Source organism: Temnothorax americanus, unplaced genomic scaffold, assembly GCF_048541705.1.
Source record: "Temnothorax americanus isolate GAGA-0224 unplaced genomic scaffold, ASM4854170v1 Scaffold76, whole genome shotgun sequence".
In the NCBI taxonomy this organism is placed as follows: domain Eukaryota; kingdom Metazoa; phylum Arthropoda; class Insecta; order Hymenoptera; family Formicidae; genus Temnothorax; species Temnothorax americanus.
The window spans coordinates 434,556-457,218 of NW_027509799.1; the positions used below are offsets into that span (position 1 = coordinate 434,556).

The 22,663-nt window shown below is 39.1% G+C and overlaps 1 protein-coding gene and 1 long non-coding RNA gene across 2 annotated transcripts; both read right to left on the reverse strand.

The window, feature by feature from the left end:
* Positions 1-421: 421 nt before the first annotated feature.
* LOC143906780 (uncharacterized) lies at positions 422-1,047 on the reverse strand. Its single transcript, XR_013259665.1, has 3 exons — positions 895-1,047; positions 707-811; positions 422-630 (listed from the first exon to the last, which is right to left on the reverse strand). It is a non-coding gene; the product is annotated as an uncharacterized LOC143906780 (long non-coding RNA).
* A 3,545-nt stretch (positions 1,048-4,592) lies between these two features.
* Positions 4,593-6,156, reverse strand: LOC143906797 (uncharacterized). The gene has a single exon (XM_077423052.1). It carries the CDS (start codon positions 5,997-5,999, stop codon positions 4,593-4,595), a length of 1,407 nt encoding a protein of 468 aa, XP_077279178.1. The 5' UTR covers positions 6,000-6,156.
* Positions 6,157-22,663: the final 16,507 nt, after the last annotated feature.

Sequence of the window (22,663 nt, forward strand, 5' to 3'; positions counted from 1 at the left end):
AAAAAAAATTATTTATTATGATAGACATATATTTAATTGGGACAAAAAGTTTTTTTAATTTTGGTTTTTATTGAAATATGCATAGTGTAAAACGGTGGAATAAATTAACTATGTAGTAGACAGCAGACTACGTGGAAGACATATATTTAAATTGAATAAGAAAACTGCTTTTTTATTCGGTTTTTAATATGTAATTATTTATGTTTAGTTTGTACTTTTCAAAGGCTCCGGAGATATATCCGTCGTATCTTTCGTCGTCGTCGTCGTCGTCGTCGTCGTCATTGTCGTCGTTGTCATTGTCATCGGTTTCACTAATAATATCATGGTCAATATTATCGATATTATCATCACTCTCCTCCCCCTCCTCCTCCTCCTCCTTCTCCTCCTCCTCCGCCTCGTTCATCACCTCCTGCGACTCTTCTGCGTTTCGAACTTCTTGTTCTTGTTCATGTTCTGCTTCTTCCTCTTCCTCTTCCTCTTCCTCTTCCTCTTCCTCTTCCTCTTCCTCTTCCTCCTCGTCGTCGTCGTCGTCGTCTTCCATGAATATTCAGTCGATCACCCCATCGATCGTCGAAACATCTTCATCAGATTCCGATCCTTGTTCTTCTTCTTCTTCTTCTACTTCCCTTCCTGGTAAAATGTAACATTTCGTTATTTTTTTTTATTCGCTGCTAAATTTTTATCTACTTATTTTTTAAAAACTTACCACGCGGCGTATTAAATATGACCGAATCGGGTGAGCCCACAATTCTCACCTCCGCTTCTTGATCTGCTTCTTCTTTTTCCACCTCCTCTTCTTCTTCATCGTCATCTAAAACAGTATAAATTATATTTGTTTTATTATACAAATATTGCAAGTGTTAGCTTTTACGCGTTATTATTATAGTCTCTTACCGGAAGATAAATCGATGACGGGGATGTTGTCTGCGGGTGGTGGTGCCACGATTCTAGCTCTTCCTATAAAATTTAATATTTATAATATTTGTTTTTAATGATTAATTAATTTTATTATTTCTAACTTACGTGCTGGTACTGCCTCCTCAGCAATGTTTTTTTCCGCTCGACGTCTCTGTCCTCGTCGGACCGGTTGGACAGCGACAATACGGTTCTCTACTATTAAATTAATTTAAATTTTAATGATAAACTCCGTTATATTAAAAGTTTAAGGTGCAATTTTTATTTCTAACACTTACCTATTCCGCCGTTACGACGCATAAATCTCGCAATATGCCCTCTTCCTGCGTCTTTTTCTTCGTGATCAAAACCCTCACGCAATGATAAAATGTTGGAAATGATGTTCATCAATCTTTGATTTTTCTTACAGTAACCCAGTTCATCCATAACGGATAACAGGGTACTGGAGCACCCATCCGCGAAACGTAAGAAAAGACGGTAATTCGCCTCTTCGTCGTTTGTCACTGCTTCTACAAACTTACGTTGCTCATTTAAGCGATTGCTTAAATTGCAACTCACTTTGAAAAAATCGACTAAAATTGCACGGAGAAACATTTTTGCGACACTTCACTTGTCTGACTAAGAGCGTTGCAAGACGACTCCAGTACGACCGGACAAGTAAGGACTAACGCTCAGATATAGTATTACAGACTATTTATAGTTGAAAATATTTTCAAAAACTTCTAGAATAATAGCGTGACAAAAATTTTCTAGCTATCCCATTGCTTACCAAATTCGAGGCTTTCCCGCCCATTTTTTTTCTTCCCATTCTCTATTACCGGCGGAAAGGTGAAAGGTTTTCGGAGAAAAGTTATTTTTTTTGCCATAAACCCTTTTCCGTCTTGTTCACGAAACCATATTTTTTTCTTTAAGGTCTTACAAAGAATTCCTTATTAAAACTTTCTAGTAATGCTTTATTCCAGCATGTATCTAGACGGTTTTATTATCGCAACTGAGAAATTTATTGATTTATTACTTCCAGTGTAAAAAGTCAAAAACTTCTAGAATAATGGCGTGACAAAAATTGTCTGTCACGTTCTGACTGTTATAGTTTGTCCGTTTTTTGGTCAATGCATTTAAGCAATTTACCAGGGATTTGGACAAGTCGTGTGAAGGATATTATTATTATATTTATTATTTGGGACCGAAAAGATATCTGAGTTTATACGTATGGTAACGAGGATCAGCTTTATTTATTTGGTTATAATTAGGATAATCAACGTCGAAATCGACAGGAATAGGTTTAAAGGGGGTGCGTTTTCTAATTGTTGCAATTGTTGGAGGAAGGGGAGAGGATCTTGATTAGAAATGACTGCTTGCTTGATCTGTAATCTGATTCGTTTAATACGAACGCGCCTACCTCCTTTCTTCGTCATTCAGCCGCGTTCACGAAAATGAATTTTAAGCCACACTCTTCGGCAGCGCTCAAAACCAATCCGCCACACCCTCTGCTCGCCACACTCTTCGTCAGCGCTCAGATCGTTAGCGTAAAGGTCAAATTCACTTTCGGAAATTTGTCGAGATTATTGTCTTTTTCTGGAAACCAACTCCGTAATCGCTTTCGGCAGCGAAAGTACTGGATCGCCACACTCTTCGTCAGCGCTTCAGCACAGATCGCCACGCTTTGTCGGCGGAAACTGCGAGTCGGAATCCCAGAAGTGACAGTGATTATTACGACCCCTAAAAATCAACCCCGTAATCGCCACGCTTTCGGCAGCGAAAGTACTGGATCGCTACACTCTTCGTCAGCGCCCCAGCACAGATCGCCACGCTTTGTAAGCGACAACTGCGAGTCGAATCTTAGAAGTGATCGATTTGTTGATTAAAAATACGAAATGAGATTCCAGATTTTTACACTTGTTCCTTTTTAAACTTATCTTACCTTTACTCTATAAATCTCAATACAACTTGTGCGTGAAGCGCGGTCTTATGAGGTATGAGAGTGTAAGGACTAAGTCCCAGAATTGAGCGCGAATGCTCGAACTTAGCGTATAGCGGAACGTAGGAAATCGAATAAGGTTAGGAAAGAGTCTGAGAATTACGTCTAGTCAAGACCGAAGTTAAAATTTATCTGCTTTCCGCGGCGTTTTTCCGCCCTATTTATACACGAAAAAGACCGGAATCTCCCGCGCGAGATTCCCGCCTTTTTCCTACGCGTCTTAAGGGGGGAGGTATTCTAAAAGCTTCTAGAACATTCTAGAAGCGTAGTTTTGGGCCCATCTGGCCCCCAGCCCTTCAACGGACTCCGATAAGATAATCTGAACATTTACACTAACCCTGGCCGTTTACTCGGAATTCCGAGCCTAGCGTGCGTCGTCTAAGCGTTCAAGACTTTTAACGTGCGTCGTCGGAAATATAAAATTTCCGTACGTAACACCTTCCCCCTTAAGTCATACGTGGTACGTTGGTACGTTATGTTGCCACGTATGAATATAAAATAGTATAATGTACTTATGCTACGCTTTGGATTAATTTCGCTCGCATTAATATTTTGCGCTTATTTCTATTGTCTTATTTTACGATAGACGGTAGTAGAAGTTTGAATTTGTGTATGACAGTGCAATAATAATATATAAGAAGACGTGTATAGGGCAACTAATGTTGTTCGTTTATGTTGTATAACGCGTCGCCGTTTATTAGGTATCGGTTCAAGGCTTATTTTATGTTATATATATTTCTTTAAAGAAAGGGTAATTGTGCGCTTATAATTCAGAAGAATCGTGTATAAGTACCATATATTTGACCGAACAATGATACAAAAGAAGTAATAATAATAATAAGAAAAAATTACATATATATGTAGACTAAAAAAAAATTTATAGGAAAAGAAAAAAGAAAATTATATGTATACGAAATATATGAAAGTACAACCTAAACACACAAAAAGAAAAATAAGTAAAAAAAATTTATTACTAATTAAGTCCACTTTATCATTTTTTTTTTATTTGCGCTGAATGGGAGCACCATGTCTTCGACCAGCCATCTTCATTTGCATGATGATTTCAGCCATGATTCTGGCCTTCCCCCCTGGTACAGCTGGGGGATTGGCGAGGAGTCGCTCTCGATTCGCCAGTTCGTGCAAAAATCTGGCACGTCCTATCGCAGCTGGGGGGACATCAGGAACGTTAACTGGGAAGGGTCCTTCTCGACCTTCCTGAGGAAATTCTTGAGGAGGTCCTTCGAGCTCCTCAAACAAGGCTTGATTTAGGCCTGCGAGTGCTCGGTACCGCGATATTGCGTCAGCTTGGTTGAGACGGCCCGGTCGTCGAAGAAGAGCCCTTTGGAGCCTGGACCGTCCCCTCATGAGATTCCCTATCAACTCGTGTGACAGTTCACTAAGTCCCGGCGCCTCCTCGTGTCGCGCTCGAGGCGGCACGGCTAATATTTGTGGCTGCTTTTCGCCACATATAATTTCGAGATCCGGCAACCTCGACTGGTTGGGCATTTTGATCTAAATAACGAGCACATGATACTAACAATCCTATAATCAAACTTATTCTAGTGTATGTGTGTGTATAATATAGTTGTTTACTTGAATTTATATAAGTAACAAACAATTATACGGCTTGTGCGTTCTTCGAGAGTCAAGATCGTACTGGCCAACGCTTGAGTTTTCGGATTTTACATTTATTCCTAACTTATGTTATTACTTCAGTTTTTTTCGAGAGGGAACAAAACATGAGAGGGACAAAAAAAATTTTTTTATAGCTGTGGATACGTATTGTGAGCTCTGTTGCGGACACTAGATTTTGTTGCATTTTCCACATTGCCTTGCACAGCAATATGATATGAAAGAGATCGTAAAAGTTGAGTATGTGCGTGTGTGTGTGTTCGTGTACATGTGCGACATGTGCGTGCTCGGTGTCCGCTGCAGTTTTTTCTTGTTCGACCGGGAGCGGGGGTGCTCCTGCCTCTCTTCCCTGTTTTTTGTCATCCTTCGATGTCCCTCGCGCCAGATGTAGTAGTAAATTGGTCACCGAGTCCCACAGTGCTCCGACTAGATGTATTGACCATCCGTATATAGTATGTAGTGCGTAACCGTGTATGATTGTGTCAATTATCAGCTTTGCCGTCCTTGCGAAGAAGTACATTCCGATTAATCTTGCGGTTGCATTGCCAAAAATTAAGAACGCTCCCCAGATTTTCCTCCAGGCGTTCTCTGTGATTTTCTGCAAGGAGTCTTCATCCAAGAGGTAAGAGAGTGATATTGCTTGCGTTATAATCGGTTCCCCCTTTACGCCTCGTGCTACGGTGTTCAGTATTCCGACCTTTTTGGCGGGAAACATTATGTAATCCCTCAGTTTTTCGAGGTCCTGATTGGTGTAAATGCCGCTCGCAGCCAGGGATCCTGGATCGCTGTAATGCCAGGTAGGCTTGGTCATCGGTTCCATTATCATGGGCGCTTTGCTGTATTCTACGTTCGGTGTAATGCGGTACCATCCGTCGTTTAGCTGGTACATTGTAGGAAGTATCCTGCTGCACGAGATTTGCATTCCTGTTCTAAAGAGTATGTGCGTTCGGGGCGTCAAGAAATATGTTTCGTTTCCCTTCGATACAGGCAATTGTTGGTAACATTCTCTGGTTTGGCGTATTTTTACTTCCACTGGGGTGCATTTCGTTATGTGCACTACTTTTCCAGAAATCACGGCCATGTATCCTGGGCCTTTCATGATTTGGTACGCGAAGTCGTCGGGAGCATGCATCGCAAGGCTAAGCGCGTTTTTCATCACCTGCCGTTCCAAATTGCAGCGTTGTTTTAATACGTCTGTGTATAAGCGATTCATTTGTGTGCGAATGTGTCGTTCTACATAAACGAATTTTGAATTTACGTAGGCAAAAATATCTATGTTTTCAATAGCTAACGGTCTTTTACGTGCAAAAGAATTTCTTTTATTTGTTTCTAAAATTACAAGTTTTGGGTGTTCTGTTTTAATTAGGGTGTATCCGCAAAGAACCTCTTCGCCGATTCGCGTAAGTGCGAATGTGACATCTTGTGTCGACAAGGAATATAGTAGTTGTAGTTTATCATTTGTTTCGCTAACCATTTTCTTTGCCTTTCCTTCATACAATACGTCGTAATGACTGAATTTGCAATAATCATTAGGTATAGTTTCCCAATAAGTATATCTTCCTTCAATATCTATACTGTTTGGACAAGCTCGCGCACAAGCCTGAACTCTAGAATTAGATGAGGAAGGAACAAATAATAAGAATCCGTTTATTGAGAGAGAGATTGCGTTTCATGATTTATATGTAATTCGAATCAAAGTTTAAAGTGGGCAGAGCTACACAAAGAATACCAACATTTGTTGCATAGGAGAAGGGAAACTGCTCTAAAACCTTCCCAGTATTCGTGAACAAAATCATACATATATATATATATATATATATATATATATATATATATATGTCGTGAGACAGGTTAGTTTTACCCTACTGATGACCAGTCATTGCGATAGTAATCCTGCTCAGTACGAGAGGAACCGCAGGTTCGGACATTTGGTTCACGCACTCGGTCGAGCGGCCGGTGGTGCGAAGCTACCATCCGTGGGATTATGCCTGAACGCCTCTAAGGCCGTATCCTCTCTAGTCAAAGGTGGCAATGATATCTCTAGGAGTCTCGTGAGTCGAAAGGCTCAAAACAATGTGACACACTACTATATATATATATATATATGTAGGTCCAGAGGTATGTTCCGGGACTGTTTACGTTTTTTGAAATGTACAGTCCTGGAATATAACGCATATATATGTAATCAGATTCAAAAAACTGTCCCGAAAATTGCCGTAGGACATCAATTTTTTCCAGGACAGTCCTGGAAACTGCCAAATGTCCCGGAATATACCGATATCAAAAATAAAAGTCCCGGAACATACTTCCGGACCTACATATATATATATATATATATATTATACAAAATATTATAGAAATACAATAAATGTATAAAACACATAAAAGAAACAAATCAATGGTTCTTATAGAACAGTCCTTTCTTTAAATATGTATCATAATATACTTGGAGATTTTACTGAGGTATTTCTTTATAATATAAAATATTCATTGTAAGAAGAATTGTCATAGCAATCATTATTCTCGTATAATTTCTTTTGACGTAGTCAAGCTTAGAATTAGTTGTTCTTCTCTAAAGAAAGGATCGTTTGAAACATAAACATAAATCAATTAATACAAGAATATCACTTCAGATCGAATCTAGACAATCTGGGAAATAATGCATCAATCTTTTATTTTAAGTAACGAATTACTATCATCAGTCTATTCATTGATGTTATTTGTAATGTTAATACTGATTGAGTATTACCAAATAAGTATCTAAATCTCGGCAAAGCATTGTATTATATCGTGAGCGATTACTACAACATAAGCTATATGCATGACATGAACGACAACAGAAACATAAGCGATACGTTTTTCACTGAATTTACTAGACTAAATCTTGTACTAGGCAGTCTTTGATTGACACATTAATTCACCTTAGTATGAACATAACATTCAATAAGTCAGAATTCGCAAAATACTTAGTAGAATAATTATCAAATTATTGAGAAGTAACTTTTATAGTAACGCACGGAATTAGTCACTAGATAGTTTTATCACAACGCAAGAAACGATTAATATAATCCGCAATGAACGTATTCTTATTTCATAGGTAATACAAAGAAAAGTACACATAGCTCGCAAATTAACAAGAGATGTTGTCTAATTAATGAGCAAGAAACAATCGCACAAAGAAGAATTAAAGTTTTTTATTTGTCATGAAAATGGTTGCAACCGAACAATTAATTATTTACTTTACTTTAGACTGAGCTCATTGTTATAAAATTGACTCGAAATGAATTGTGCACAAACCTGAAATAAGAGAGGATGTTTTCCTTTCAACACGAGAAGCTTATTATATTTCCTCAGACGAACAAGGATAACTCTCCACAGAATAACAAGGATAACTTTCCTCCCCAGAATAACAAGGATAACCCTCCTCAGATGAGCATAGGATCCTTTGATCAGGATTCCTAACGTAACGTTAGACGAATATCTAACGTCTCTACTTGCTATTGTTAAATGATTGGTTACCTTGTGAGCAAAACAGATGAATAATTAGAGCTAGTCTTACAGAACACGCCACAGACAAATTTCCTCTCGATGTATAAGTAGCTGCTCGTATTCAGCTTGAACAGGATTCTTCAAACGTTCCACAAAATGGCTGCCTTCCTCGAACCTTCCACGAGCCGGCATGGCTCGCCAGGATATATCTCGCTGGCTTCCTCTCAATGACGATCGCTGTTGTCCATGAGCTTTTCCGATCCGTATATGTTTCACAATTATCTTATTTATCGCACACGAATAGGCCGATCTCAAATACTTTACGACTTAACTGCGAAAAGATGATGCAATTATGCGACTCGAATTTATGTATAACGCACGATGTTTCACGCACGAGATCTGCGAGACGAATATACTCGCTCGGCCGGGCTGCGCGCCCCTCTTAACATGCTCAAGCATGCGCGGTAAACACGTGCCTCGCCGCCTGGGACGCAACGTTGTCGGCGCCGCTCGCGCGCTTTTTCCATGAACTACGTAGAACGCGCGGCTTGACCTATCAGATTATTTTTTTTTTTTTTTTTTTTTTATTGAAATATAAGAAATACGACCATGGGCGGAGCTCATATGGCCTGTTTACATGGGTTGAATCGCAGATTAAGTGTTGGGTATTTATCTTAAGGTCGTATCATACGCACACCTCAATAAAGGTGTTCCAATCCTAATCTATATTTATTTAAAGCTACAAGTCTATTCAAAATAGCTATTTCGAGAGGGAGTGTCGTTATGACACCCACGCGGCCGCGCGCAATGCCCTGTCAGTATTAGGAGGAAGATCCTCCTTGAGTCCTAATCTAAAACTTATAAATTATATAATTCGACACGCCATTCGAATCTTTCTGTGAGAAAATTAAGAAACGCACAACAGATAAATACATAAATATGAAATTTCCTATCGTGTTGCACTTTAAAATTAAAATTAAAATTAAAATTTAAGACTTAACCTAACAATTCTCGTAGAATTGCGCCCAGAAAACAGCGGTAATCAGATGAGCGCTACCCAATTTAAACAGACAGAATAGAATAAAATAAAATAAAATTGTCTTAAAGTTTAGACAGAGCACACCTCGATTGCATCTACTCGTACAAATCCTTAAACCATCTTTAGGTATAGTTATCTGTTAAATTCTGATAAGAGAGTCCTTAATCAAATAAAGATCGGCAATGAACATATAAACTTTTCTAAAATGAATGCCACTCTCGGTGAGGGGAGCTGGAGTAAAAACTCCAACGAGTAGGGGCCATAACCGAATAGTCCAGATAAAGCTTTTATCAGGGTTTCTCGCTGCTCATCATATTTAAAGCAAGTCCAGAAAACGTGTTCTGGAGTCTCCAACTCTCCACAGTATGGACAGTCCGGGGAATCCACCATGAGGAATCTAAACAAACTATCATGAAGGGACGAGTGTCCACATCTCAAGCGATTAATAGAAGTAAATGCCCTTCTCTTAATGATAAATTCATCAAACCATGCCTTTTTAAAGTCAATATTACTCTGATCATAGAAGAATGAGAAAAACCTAGACCCTCTAAAGATCCTTTCCTCAAAACACCATTCTATTGATTCTTTGTTAATTTCATTTTTCCATAAACGCTTTAATTCTTTATGAGGAATTTCCTTAAAATCTCCTTTTGGGCCATTACAAGCTGCCTTGGCAGCCCTATCTGCAATTTCATTTCCTCTAATGCCCACATGCGATGGGATCCAAACAAGATTAATATTCCAGTTCTTTTTTACAAATTTAACCAAAAGGTTTCTTATTTCTAAGATCAAAAAAGAGGTCTGGGAAGGCTTAAAGCAGGAAGAGATAGCCAGTAAGTTAGAAAGTGAGTCCGAGAAAATAACAGCCTCAGACCATTCATGTTCCTCACAGATCTGAAGGGCTTTTAGGATAGCCATTGATTCCACCGTAAAAGAGGAGAGGAAACCAAAGGAGGATGCACTGAACAATACCTCGCCGGACTGCGAAACGACCGAAAAACCAGAGGAGGAATTTACCTCCCTCGTATTAGTAGATCCATCCGTGAAAATAGCTTGACTAGAGAGCGAGACCTGATCAAAAATTTCATTAAATTTAGCCATGGGAAACGAATCCTTCTTAATCACATCACCAGAGACTTTGTCCACCTCTATATGGGCAAACAGAGCCTTAAAGTTTTCAGGATAACAAATCGGATGTTCCCTCTGAGGGATGTATTCCATATATTCTTGAAAATAGGAGAGAGCCTCCAAGAAGGGGTCACTCATGCGTTTACCGTGCTCAATAAGTCTACTGTTGCTTAAATGCATCAGTCTTTCCTTCAGAAGATGCGACGCGCTGGACCAAACCCTAAAAAGAAACCCCAATGCCAGATATTTAAATCTAAAATAAAGGGAAGGTTCACGAAGTTCTGCAAGCATAACATTAAGGGGAGTTGAACACCTGTAACCCATAACCAATCTAATTGCTCTCATCTGAATTTTGTCCACCTTCGTAGACAGGTCCCTGGAGACAGAACCCATAAGGAAACCTGCATATTCAAGTCTAGAACGAATTAACGCTCTATAAACCTTCCTAAGAACGTATGGGTCAGATCCCCACCATTTCCTATCTAAACATTTGAGAGTTCTAATTGAGTTTGCACATCTTCTTTCTAGCTTCAACATATGAAACTTCCAATTTAGATTTTTATGAAAGGAGACTCCTAGAAAAAGTACCACATCAGATGGGTAAATTAAAATACCAGAAACGTTCAAAGGGGTGCTCGTTTTCATTCTAGTCCTATTAAAGGTACAAAACTGTGTCTTTAATGGAGATAGTACCAATCCAATTTCCTTTAGTTTCTCCTCAATATGTTTAATGGCCTGTTCCAAATTCTTTATTCCAATAGCCAGCGACGGGGAGGTTGAGTAAAGACAAATATCATCCGCATACTGAAGCATATGCACATCACCGTAATTTATACTATCTATTTCAGTAACATATATTGTATACAGTATCGGGCTCATTACACTACCCTGCGGAAGACCTCGAAAAGCGAATCTTCTTTCATCCAATTCCTGAAAGCCACATGAAACCCTTCTAAAAGAGATCAAATTATAAATAAATGTTTTGCTTTGTGGGGGAAGGCCCAGAGTAGCCAACTTATCAATGAGAACATCTGGAAGGACTGAGTCATAAGCTGACTTCACATCTAAAAACGCAGCTGGAATAGCCCTTTTTTCTTCAAATCCTATCAAAATGTCCGAGTATAAAATTGTTAAATTGTCAAAACAGCTTCTCTGTCTTCTAAACCCATATTGTGAATCCGGGATGAGTTTATTCATTTCTAGCCACCAAAGAAGTCTATTCGTCACTAATCTTTCCATGACTTTACATAGGCATGATGAGAGTGATATGGGTCGGAATTTATTATTAGATCCCTGCTTTGGAATAAAGAAAACTAAATAGTCTCTCCATTCTTCCGGAAAAATGCCCTCCCTATAAAGAAGATTGTAAATTTTCAAGAGAAAAGCTTTGCCCAGCGGGGAGAATTTTTTAACAATTCTATAATCGATTCCATCCAGTCCAGGGCTAGCACCTAAGTTTACCGATTCCAAAGCCCAATCAAGTTTCTCAGACAGAAAAGGTAAGTCCAGGAAAGGGTCCGTTCCCGGAGAACTCAAAGATTCTTCTGGTCGAGGAGTGGGAGCCTATGGGGGGAATAGTTCCTCAATTTGATTACGGACATTGTCGATCTTCTCGGTGGGAACCGCTCTACTTGTCTCAGTCCTATTCCATCTCGAATCAAACTTCTTCATGGTGTCCCAAACTATTTTGGGGTTAGTATCTCTTCTGAAAGATTCTGCGAATTCTTTAAAAGCCTCAAGTTTAATCCTCCTTAACCCCTTCCTTGTTACCTCACATTGATGTCTATAGGCCTCATAGTCTACAGCTCTACCCGTTTCCATAAAAATCTTTAGTTTTAACTTTCTTTCCGCTATCCACGTATCGCATTCCTCGTTCCACCAAATGCACGGAGGACGAGGAGGAGAGGGAGGGGGGTTCCGAGGATTCCCCGGGGTAGCCTCCCCCACTGCCTTTTCCACAATTGCCAAGAATGAAGAATATAAGACCGAGGGATTAAGCTGATCCGACAACATCAGGATTCTAAGATCTTTATCCATAATAAGGCTAAACTGATTCCAATCCGTGTGCTTATTGTATAATTTGGTTCGCTTACGTGGGAAAGAAGAGGGGTCTCTATTCATTGACGACGTAATCAAAACGGGATAATGATCCGATCCCCAGGCATCATCCAAAGTCTGACATCTCAGTCTAGGAGCAATGGAAGCATGACAGAACGCCAAATCAATGATTGAAGGGCCGCACGAAGCGTTTCCCAAGAAGGACGAAGCCCCGTCACTTACTAGGACGAGTTCAGTATCCTCAATTGCAGACGACAGTGGCCTACCCGATTGACAGAAGAACGAAGATCCCCAAACCGGACTGTGAGAGTTGAAATCACCCACGAAAATATATTTACTAAGTCCATTATTGTTATCAAATTGAGTAAAAAATCTTACCCACTCATTTTCAGAAATTTGACCACTCTGGGGGGGTCTATAGCAAGATACAATAATAAGATTAAAGTCGGAAAAAAACACCTCAATTGCACATGCTTCCACTTTACCTGCGCAATCCTCCAGCACAGAAATCTCTCTGTATTTAAGGGCATGTCTAACCAAAATAGCTACCCCTCCACCTCTACCTATAATCCTATCCCTTCTTATCGTATCGAAGCCTCTCAACATGAAATTAAGTTGTGGTTTAAGCCATGTTTCCGAAATTACTGCGCAATCGAATAATGTACTCTGCCTTTCCAATTCTTGGAAACGCTGTAACAAGGAATGTGCATTCCAATGTATCAACCTAAATTTATCCATTCCAAAATATGGAATGAGAAAAAACCAGGAAGAAAAAATTATAAAAAAGTAAAAAAAAAAGTAAGAGAAGAAGATTAAAAATATAAAAATGAAGAAGTTATTAAAGTTAAGAAAAAGGAAGAAAAAGTGCAAAGCTCTAACGCAGAGCAAACTATACTAAACTGGTTAAGCTACTAGGCTATTAAAGATTAATAATAACAGAGATCGTTAACGCGTAAAGATGTACAAAGAAAAAAGGAAAAAAAAACCTTTGACAAGATTCTATTCTTTAATGTTCTCCTCGTGGAGCTTCATGGTTCTCTCTAATCTAGTCACCAGTTGGTCCAGTTGTTTCATAGTAGACGCCTTTTCCATTATTTCCAAGAGTTTGGATGAGATCTCCGGAGCCACCTTCTCAAGGCTAGCAGCAAATGTTCTTCCTCTCGAACTGGATTGTAGACTTGTCGCAAAGTTAGACGCAGACGTGCCACCCCTCGACGGAAGAAGAGGGAAGTTTCTTGAAGAAAACGCTGGCGGACGCCGATCCTCATATACCGGGCAATTTTTATTCTCCCTTTTCTGAACTAAGGCCCTTGCCTCCATAAAGGGAAGATTATCAACGGCCATCACTTTTGCAATCTCGAGGTTCTTTATATATTTAAGGCATACTTCTTCTAATACTTCTAATACTTCTTCCCATTGAATACCACCAAATTCTTTAGTTTTTGCTATATTTATTATTTCAATCGATTTCTCTATTATTATTTCTCGTAACTTAATTGCAAATCTCTGTAGTGATTCTCTAGTCATTTTTTCTTTAATATTTTCTTTACATATTAAGATTAAATGAATTCTATTTCCCCTTTTAACAATTTCAATGTTTCCTACTTTACTTTCTTTAATTTATGGTATCAAATTTTGTTTTTGAAGTTGTTTTGATCCTTCGTCACAAGGTTTACCGTCTGCGGTTAAGAAATATAAATAATCTTCTTTTCGCATAAAAATTTGATCGCGACTATTTATTATACTATGTTTCTGTCCACGTGTTATTATTTGTGTAAGAAAATGCTGGCTATGGGCACGCGAAGGTGCCCAGGAGGGAAAAATCAGCAGAAGCGCGCCAGCGGGACGGCGGCGTAACGGAAGGACGACGAGTGGGGAGGCCCTGCGGAGGAGTGGCGCCTTAGCGTGTTCAGACGTGTTCTGGGGAACGGTTGATACGGACGTAGTAGAGTCTATTGTTCTAGCGAAAGTACCGCGATTGTTGACAAACGAATATTACGATACGAGCGTATTTCTTACATTTGTCTTTCAATTTCGGGTGTCGGGTCATCCGTGTCTAATTCATTGTAAGTTGCGTCAACGTCTTTGTCGCTATTGTCTCTTGTAATTGTTGAACCAATTGTTTGTTATGGCCCATGGACTTCCGCAGCTCGTTGATTTCCTCATTTGTGCCTGCATTTCCTCCCTCTGCCTGATCTTTATGTGGCGTGCGCGTCGTCATGATTTTTCTTTTTATTACTTTTCCACACAACTTTTAGTATCCCACCGCTGTCACCAAATTTATGTCACGTTCTGACTGTTATAGTTCGTCCGTTTTTGTGGTCAATGCATTTAAGCAATTTACCAGGGATTTGGACAAGTTGTGTGAAGGATATTATTATTATATTTATTATTCGGGACCAAAAAGATATCTGAGTTTATACGTATGGTAACGAGGATCAGCTTTATTTATTTGGTTATAATTAGGATAATCAACGTTGAAATCGACAGGAATAGGTTTAAAGGGGGGTGCGTTTTCTAATTGTTGCAATTGTTGGAGGAAAGGGAGAGGATCTTGATTAGAAATGACTGCTTGCTTGATCTGGAATCTGATTTGTTTAATACGAACGCGCCTACCTCCTTTCTTCGTCATTCAGCCGCGTTCACGAAAATGAATTTTAAGCTCGCCACACTCTTCGGCAGCGCTCAAAACCAATCCGCCACACCCTCTGCTCGCCACACTCTTCGTCAGCGCTCAGATCGTTAGCGTAGAGGTCAGATTCACTTTCGGGAATTTGTCGAGATTAGTGTCTTTTTCTGGAAACCAACTCCGTAATCGCCACGCTTTCGGCAGCAAAAGTACTGGATCGCCACACTCTTCGTCAGCACCCCAGCACAGATCGCCACGCTTTGTCAGCGACAACTGCGAGTCGAATCTTAGAAGTGATCGATTTGTTGATTAAAAATACGAAATAAGATTCCAGATTTTTTACACTTGTTCCTTTTTAAACTTATCTTACCTTTATTCTATAAGAGAGATCTATAGCCGTTGCCGTTGAAGTTGAAGTGCTAGTTATATTAGGTGGCCTTGTTTCATTTCCCGTTTGTAATTGAAGAGACGGAGAATCAGGAAAAAGTTGCTGACTTTTTGCAGAGGGACCCATAGCCGTTGCCGTTGAAGTTGAAGTGCTAGGTATATTAAGTGGCCTTGTTTCATTTCCCGTTTGTAATTGAAGAGACGGAAAATCAGGAAAAAGTTGCTGACTTTTTGCAGAGGAACCCATAGCCGTTGCCGTTGAAGTTGAAGTGCTAGGTATATTAGGTGGCCTTGTTTCATTTCCCGTTTGTAATTGAAGAGACGGAGAATCAGGAAAAAGTTGCTGATTTTTTGCAGAGGTACCCATAGCCGTTGCCGTTAAAGTTGAAGTGCTAGGTATATTAGGTGGCCTTGTTTCATTTCCCGTTTGTAATTGAAGAGACGGAAAATCAAGAAAAAGTTGCTGACTTTTTGCAGAGGAACCCATAGCCGTTGCCGTTGAAGTTGAAGTGCTAGGTATATTAGATGGCGTTGTTTCATTTCCCGTTTGTAATTGAAGAGACGGAGAATCAGGAAAAAGTTGCTGATTTTTTGCAGAGGTACCCATAGCCGTTGCCGTTAAAGTTGAAGTGCTAGGTATATTAGGTGGCCTTGTTTCATTTCCCGTTTGTAATTGAAGAGACGGAAAATCAAGAAAAAGTTGCTGACTTTTTGCAGAGGAACCCATAGCCGTTGCCGTTGAAGTTGAAGTGCTAGGTATATTAGATGGCGTTGTTTCATTTCCCGTTTGTAATTGAAGAAACGGAGAATCAGGAAAAAGTTGCTGACTTTCTGTAGAGGGATCCATAGCCGTTGCCGTTGAAGTTGAAGTGCTAGGTTTATTTTTCCAATCGGGATATAATCTCTATATGATACTACAGAATTAAGATATTTTTTTCGTAATCCGCGAAAGTATAAAATCCCTATCTTTTAATTCTTCGAGATTAATATCAGGCAAATCAGACAAATCTGATTTTGCACCATTTTTTCGTTTTTGTGCAATCTCAGGATTAGTATATTTGACAATTTTACTTAGCAATTCGTCAGTAAAAAAAAGAGACCATACACTTATTGGAGTATTCTTATCCTTCGCATCGCCCAACACTTGAGGTTCATATCCGGTACTTCATCTGTTTCTGTTTTTTCTTGTTCCGGAGATGTAACGAACCATTTAATTTTTGTCCCGTTTAAAATTACTTGCGGTTTTTCCAATGTTTCCAACTAAATATTGTAGTATGAATTGCGCATCAAACGCTTTCGCATTATGTGCGATGCAAAATTATCTTTTTAAAACATTTTGTTGTTCGCGTTGCAAAATCGACGAACTCCTTTACCGGATCATGACGAAATATAAATTCGCGCACTCCGCACCAACGGCATCGCACCGACATGTCGTCTATCGCGCGCGGCGCACGTTTCGCAAATCTGCTGCTCGACGCAGAGAGTCGGTACGTGAATTTTTACGTTCTCGGTACCTTCGAGCGTCTCGTCTTGTCGCGTTTCAAAATCGTAGAACACAAATGCGACGCGATCTTTTTTGCTGCGGTTGTTCGTTGCATCCACGTTGACATTTTTGTTTCCAAGTGATACTTCTCCCCGTGCTAACGTAGTTACCTTCAGCTTTTAAATTTATTATTAGGTTAAAGTGTCGCAAACGCTCATAATACATTATGTTTAAGCGATACGCAGGTTCGCGTCTTAACGAAGCAAGTAACTTGCAGCCGTACAACCGATTTGTCGCGACCAAAAGTATTGGAGGGGTTTGTGCTGAAGAGAACGGGGAGTCAGAGGTTTCTGTTAGGGGAGTTGCTTCTCGGAAACAAGTTCCCGAATGTTTTGGGGATAATTTTTCTTGGGATTTTTTTGTGGAGGTTTTTGATGGGGAGATCGGAGATCGAGAGGTTTCTGCTGAAGGAGTTAGTTTTCCCAGTCTATTACAAAGACGTGGTGCCATCAATTGCACAACGTGTAGACAAAACACCTCTTTTGTGAAAGATTGTCCGCATCTAGGACACATTTGTAATTTTTCCGTTTTTTCATTTGTTTCTGCCAAAAGAGTTTGTTCTATTTCTTGGAGATTTTTTGGAGGGGGTTGTGCTGGGGAGATCGGAGATTTAGAGGTTGAGAGATCTGTTGGGAGAGTTTGTTCTTGGGAAGAACTTTTCGAATGTCTTGGAGATAATTTTTCTTGGGATTTTTTTGGGTAGGTTGTTGAGCCTCAAAAGTACTAAAATTATATACTACTATAGCAATATTTTCTGCGGCGAGAAAACATTGAAAAAGATTATTTTTTGGAATTCCACATCCCTCTTCGCGTATCGTAATACCGTTAATTGTAGCGCTAACTCACGCTGAAGCGTGGAAGTTTGGTATCTTATGGAATTCCATCTCTCGTGCAACACCTCCATGCACAGATTACCGCGTTCCTGATAAACTTGTGCCACTACGAGGTAACGAGAAAGACATAAATTATCAGTGTTGCCGAGTTGTAAAATCGAATGCCTAGCGACGTCCTCGCGAGTTAATTTATTTGACTCGCTTTCCCGACCCACGGGAACGCCGTGATGTTAAAAACACGCAGTGGTTTGAGCGATATCAAATCCACCGGCACTTTGCGCAACCGAATTTATGAATCCACATATGTCCTCGGGAGTTAAGTCACGTACCGGACAAAACGATAGCCCTGCCGGACTGTGCGTTAATAGCTGTCTTAGCTCGAACCTTTTATGGCTCCGTAAACAACATATGTGCTACGAAACAAGAGGAGTGAGATTAACAGTAAGCAATATCGGCCGAAAAGCGCAAATCTGCTGTAGACCTGTATGACATAGAATACTAACAACGTATAATTACATTGTATTAATCAGGACAAACTTATGTTAACTTCTTTTTTGACATATTGTCTTCCGTCAGTTATAATATATATAAGATATTTATTGAATAATCATATTGTATTGTAGAATAAAAATGGATTCTCCAATTCTTTTATGGTTTCGGAAAGTATTTTAATACGTTTTTTATCATCCATAAATTATGAGATGGCCAAGTTACGAGTTTCTTCGTTCAAGTCGTACAAATCGCGGAATATTGGGCAGGCATATTTTGACATACAATATTTGCAAGCAAACTCTAAAACGTCCGTTTGTATTTTTTCGTTTTCTAAACATCTACTTTTGATACACAAGCGCAGCCAGAGAAACTATTAATTTCTTTACTTGCGTATTACGTACCGCGCCAGATTCGTATAACTATTTATTAATTTGTTGACATTTTTACGAGTTTAATGACATATTTATATTATTATACTTATTGGACTGGCTCGGTTGGCGTGAACCGAGAAAAAAAATTATTTATGTTTAGCGATCGATCTTTGTCATGTACTAATAACTTGATTCGCTCACATACATATATGTATACTTAAATTTATTCCTGTTTAATTAAAAAAGTTATATGCAAACTTTCTGAAAATTAATTCTGATTATAAATATAATTAAACATTTCATTTGTAATGCATAATTTTTTATTATAATTACAATTACGTGAAAGAATAAATGTGTCTAAAAAAAGTTTTATATAAAGCGTTTTTATAACTATTTAATAAACGTTATAAAAACGTTTATTAAATAGTTTAAAAAACGTATTACATTTTAAACATTTTTTAAATCGATTTATACGTTTAAAATAAATTTTTAACGTTTATTAAACGTATTTTGAACGATACTGTGTTGCTTGGGATAAGACTTGAATATTCTATTAATGTCGATTGTGTGGGATCATTTCGATCCCAATTAATTATTCATATGTTAATCCTGCTCTTTATCGAATTTAATCTGTCTTGAGTTTAATCCTTTTGTCATTTCTCTCGATTCTGGTTAATTTTGTTGCTTTTTCTAGAGCAAGAAATACTAATTCCTTGTCGTTTATGATATTAATAATCAATTTCTTTATGGAATTTATCAGAAGTTTTTGAGAAATTCTTGCATTACGATGTCTTCCACGTCCCGATGACTTTTCTCATTTATAATTTTTTCCACTAGATTCGAAAAAACTCTTAGAACATTGCGACTTTCAACATGGGAACACTCTGAGGTTAAGAGATTTGTTATAGGTTGTATGACTTTCATCATTAAATCACCGGGAAATGCAATCGTAGGGCGTGAGTCCCAGATAGACCAGGGCTCGTGAAGCATATTTCTTTCCCTTGTCTGTGCCACTTATTGTCAGTGCTAACGATAATGATGTCTCCGCGCCGCCATGTCGATCACCAACTAATTCTCTCAAATCCTGTTGACGACAAATCGCGTGGAAAACGCAGGCCACCAATTTCTTGCAATTCTGGCTATCCGTTTTAGCGAAGCTCACCAGAGCGCTGGTCACACCGGCATCCACTAACACGCTCAGTCCTCTTCCCACTACGTTTCTGTATTCTTCAAAGTAACGTTCAGCAAGAATTACCAATTCTATCATCTCGGGCATGTGTTTTTGCTCGACATAAGCGCTGCACAAGTTTACCAATATAATAATAATGTCGAAGATAACTGATTGATCGTTAGTCTTGGCCCGAGCTTGCCTGATGATTATCATTTTGACGGCTTGTTGATTTTTGATCAACTCTTCTTTGACTTCGACGTGACTAGTGAGATAGGGGAGACCAGGGTTCGTTGGCACCGTTTTCACAATTTCGGCATTTAAGTTTTTAAACAACTAATTATCATGATTAAACAGTGCTAATATGATAGAGAGAACCTTTCTCTACATTTTCATGCCCGAAACGATCCTGTATACTGTATAGTTTCTTTTGTAATAAGTGAAATACGAACATGCTGCATTGTAGCCAGCTTGCCTCGATAGTGGGGCAAATTGACATATATCATGGTGTAAGTTGGCTACAGGGGCTACAGGTAAGGTTGTAGGACTAAAGACCATGTTGAATTAATTAAAACGTAATAGAAAATAAAAAACATATAGCAGATATGTTCTCGATAAAGATTGTATCTTTTAAAGTTGTTTTGTAATGATCGAGCAAAATGCTGTTGTAGAAAAACAATTGTAAACTATTTCAGATATAGCTTTCTTCAATATAGTCTGTTTACCCGAGGTCCGAGGCAGTTTTGACGCGTGGTTGCGCTGCCGCGCGTGGCCGCGCGTTATCGCGAGGCAAGGTGCGACAACGCGCGCATACGTGCCTACGCGAAACGGCGTACGCGTGACGACGAGCGTCTACGATACGCTTTGCGGCATTTTAGACCCATAGGGCACTCGCCGTCGCACCTTGCCTCGCGACAGCGCGCGGCTCGTGCAAACGTTAACGCGCGGCCGCAATCGCGTGGCAACCGCGCGGCAGAAACGCCTCGTGTGAACAGGCTCATAAAAATATTAAATATAAAGCCCGGTCTACGTAGGCCACACTGGCCACAGTTCGCAAAACGCAAGACACACGCACAGTCTACATGTCAATCTAACCTCTCTGTGTATACAGGTTAGATTGACATGTAGACTGTGCGTGTGTCTTCCGTTGATTACATCCGTTGTAATCATCGACTGACAACTACATTCATTAATAAACATTTTACTTATATCTTCTGCTTCTCTTGCTTCTATCAGCATTGTAACGCGAATCACATGTTCGCACACGTCTCACGCGCGCGGCAACAGCAAGGTCAAGCTAAGCCGGTGCCGGCGCCGTACCGTAATATGAGTCAACATGCCCCATCTCTACATATGTCAACATGCCCCATCCCTACATGATTTTATATTTTAGTCATTTTATTATAATAAATTAATATTGTTACTTAAAATAACATGTCGTATAGTAACAGAAACTTTTCTTTTAACTAATAATACGTTACTTCGATTTACTTCTCAAGCTGAAGAACATTAATACGATATTTTATAACGCTCGAAAATTTACTTGCCACTTCTTGAATCAGATTTTTCTCTTTTTTTAATGTAATATACTTATCTGATTTAAATAAAACTTTGGGGGAAGTACTTATGTCATAAAAGAGATATTTTGTGATAACTTTTCCATGGTATTTTTCGCAATAAATACATAAACGGAACGCAACGCCAACTTGCCTTTTCTGCCAACGAGCCCCGGTCTCCCCTACGATAGGCTTTTAACAGCCTATTTTATCATATTATTTTCTTCCTGGGAGTTAATCAAGAATCGTATGTAAATCTCGGCTATCTTCTTTGTCTCTCTATTGGTGAAAGGATTGATGGTCGCAGAATACCATACACAGCTGTCATCGATTCGACTCAATGTGCACAAACCTACTAACGCTCGAACCCGAATTAAATCATCTTGTAAATAATATAGATTCTCTAATGTATTTATATTTTGATATATAATAAATACGTTAGCTGTCTTATATACTTCATTATAGCGGCATTATAACCGGCTATTTCATTATAGCTGCCTCGTGTGTTACAGACTATTTATAGTTTAAAATATTTCCAAAAACTTCTAGAATGGGGGTTGTCAAAAAATTTTCCAACTACGTCATTAAATAACAAACTTGAGGCTTTGCCCACTCTCCCACTTCTCTCCCGTACGTGGAAAAATGTTTTCGAGAATAGTTGTGTTACCATTTTTAATATTCCTTATTTTAGACAGATAAACCCTTATTTGTCTTGCACACAAAACATATTTTTTATCTAAGGACTTACAAAAAACCTTCCATTAAAAATTTCTATTACTGACATATATTCCATCGTTATTGTCAACTCGCCATCGTTAACTCTTTTTCCCCTCTTCTCCTCATCCTCCTTCTCCTCTTTCTCCACCTTTTTCTCCATTACCACTTGCATCTCTTCAGCGTTTCAAACTTCTTTTTCGTTCATCATCATCTCGTCAACCAACGCGTCGATGCCCAGCATAAAAAGGGATCGGTTAGATTTTTGCTGTTCCTTTATTTTTTACAAATATTTAGGTCCTGGATTTCCAGAAGAGTTACCTTTGGGTTGCTTTACAATACAGCATTTGGATTCTCAGGTTTTCTCAAGTACACTTTTGGTTGTTGTTGTTGTCTTGCAGCTTGAGGTGAATGATTTAGGTTGGGTAAATTGTTATCTATTTTGAACTTTGGAAAAACACCAATATTTTCTTTGGGGGGCTGTTTGTGAACTTTGCACCGCAAAAAAATTGGGCGGAGAAATTCTAGTACTCGCTTTCGACGATTCCTCCTACGCTTGATGATCGCGTGAAGATTCCGTTTTTGAAGTACAGATTTCCTTATCCTACTTTTATCCCAATATGGCGTCTTAAGTTGCGGCGAGCTGTCAGCTCGTCATAAGATGTATTTCATATAAGAGATATACCATTGGTACGAACACGAAAACAAATTCCACCGAATTGCACAACAAG

Coding starts and splice junctions, on each gene's coding strand:
- LOC143906797 (XM_077423052.1), bottom strand. CDS start 5,999: ATGGTTAGCGAAACAAATGATAAACTACAACTACTATATTCCTTGTCG.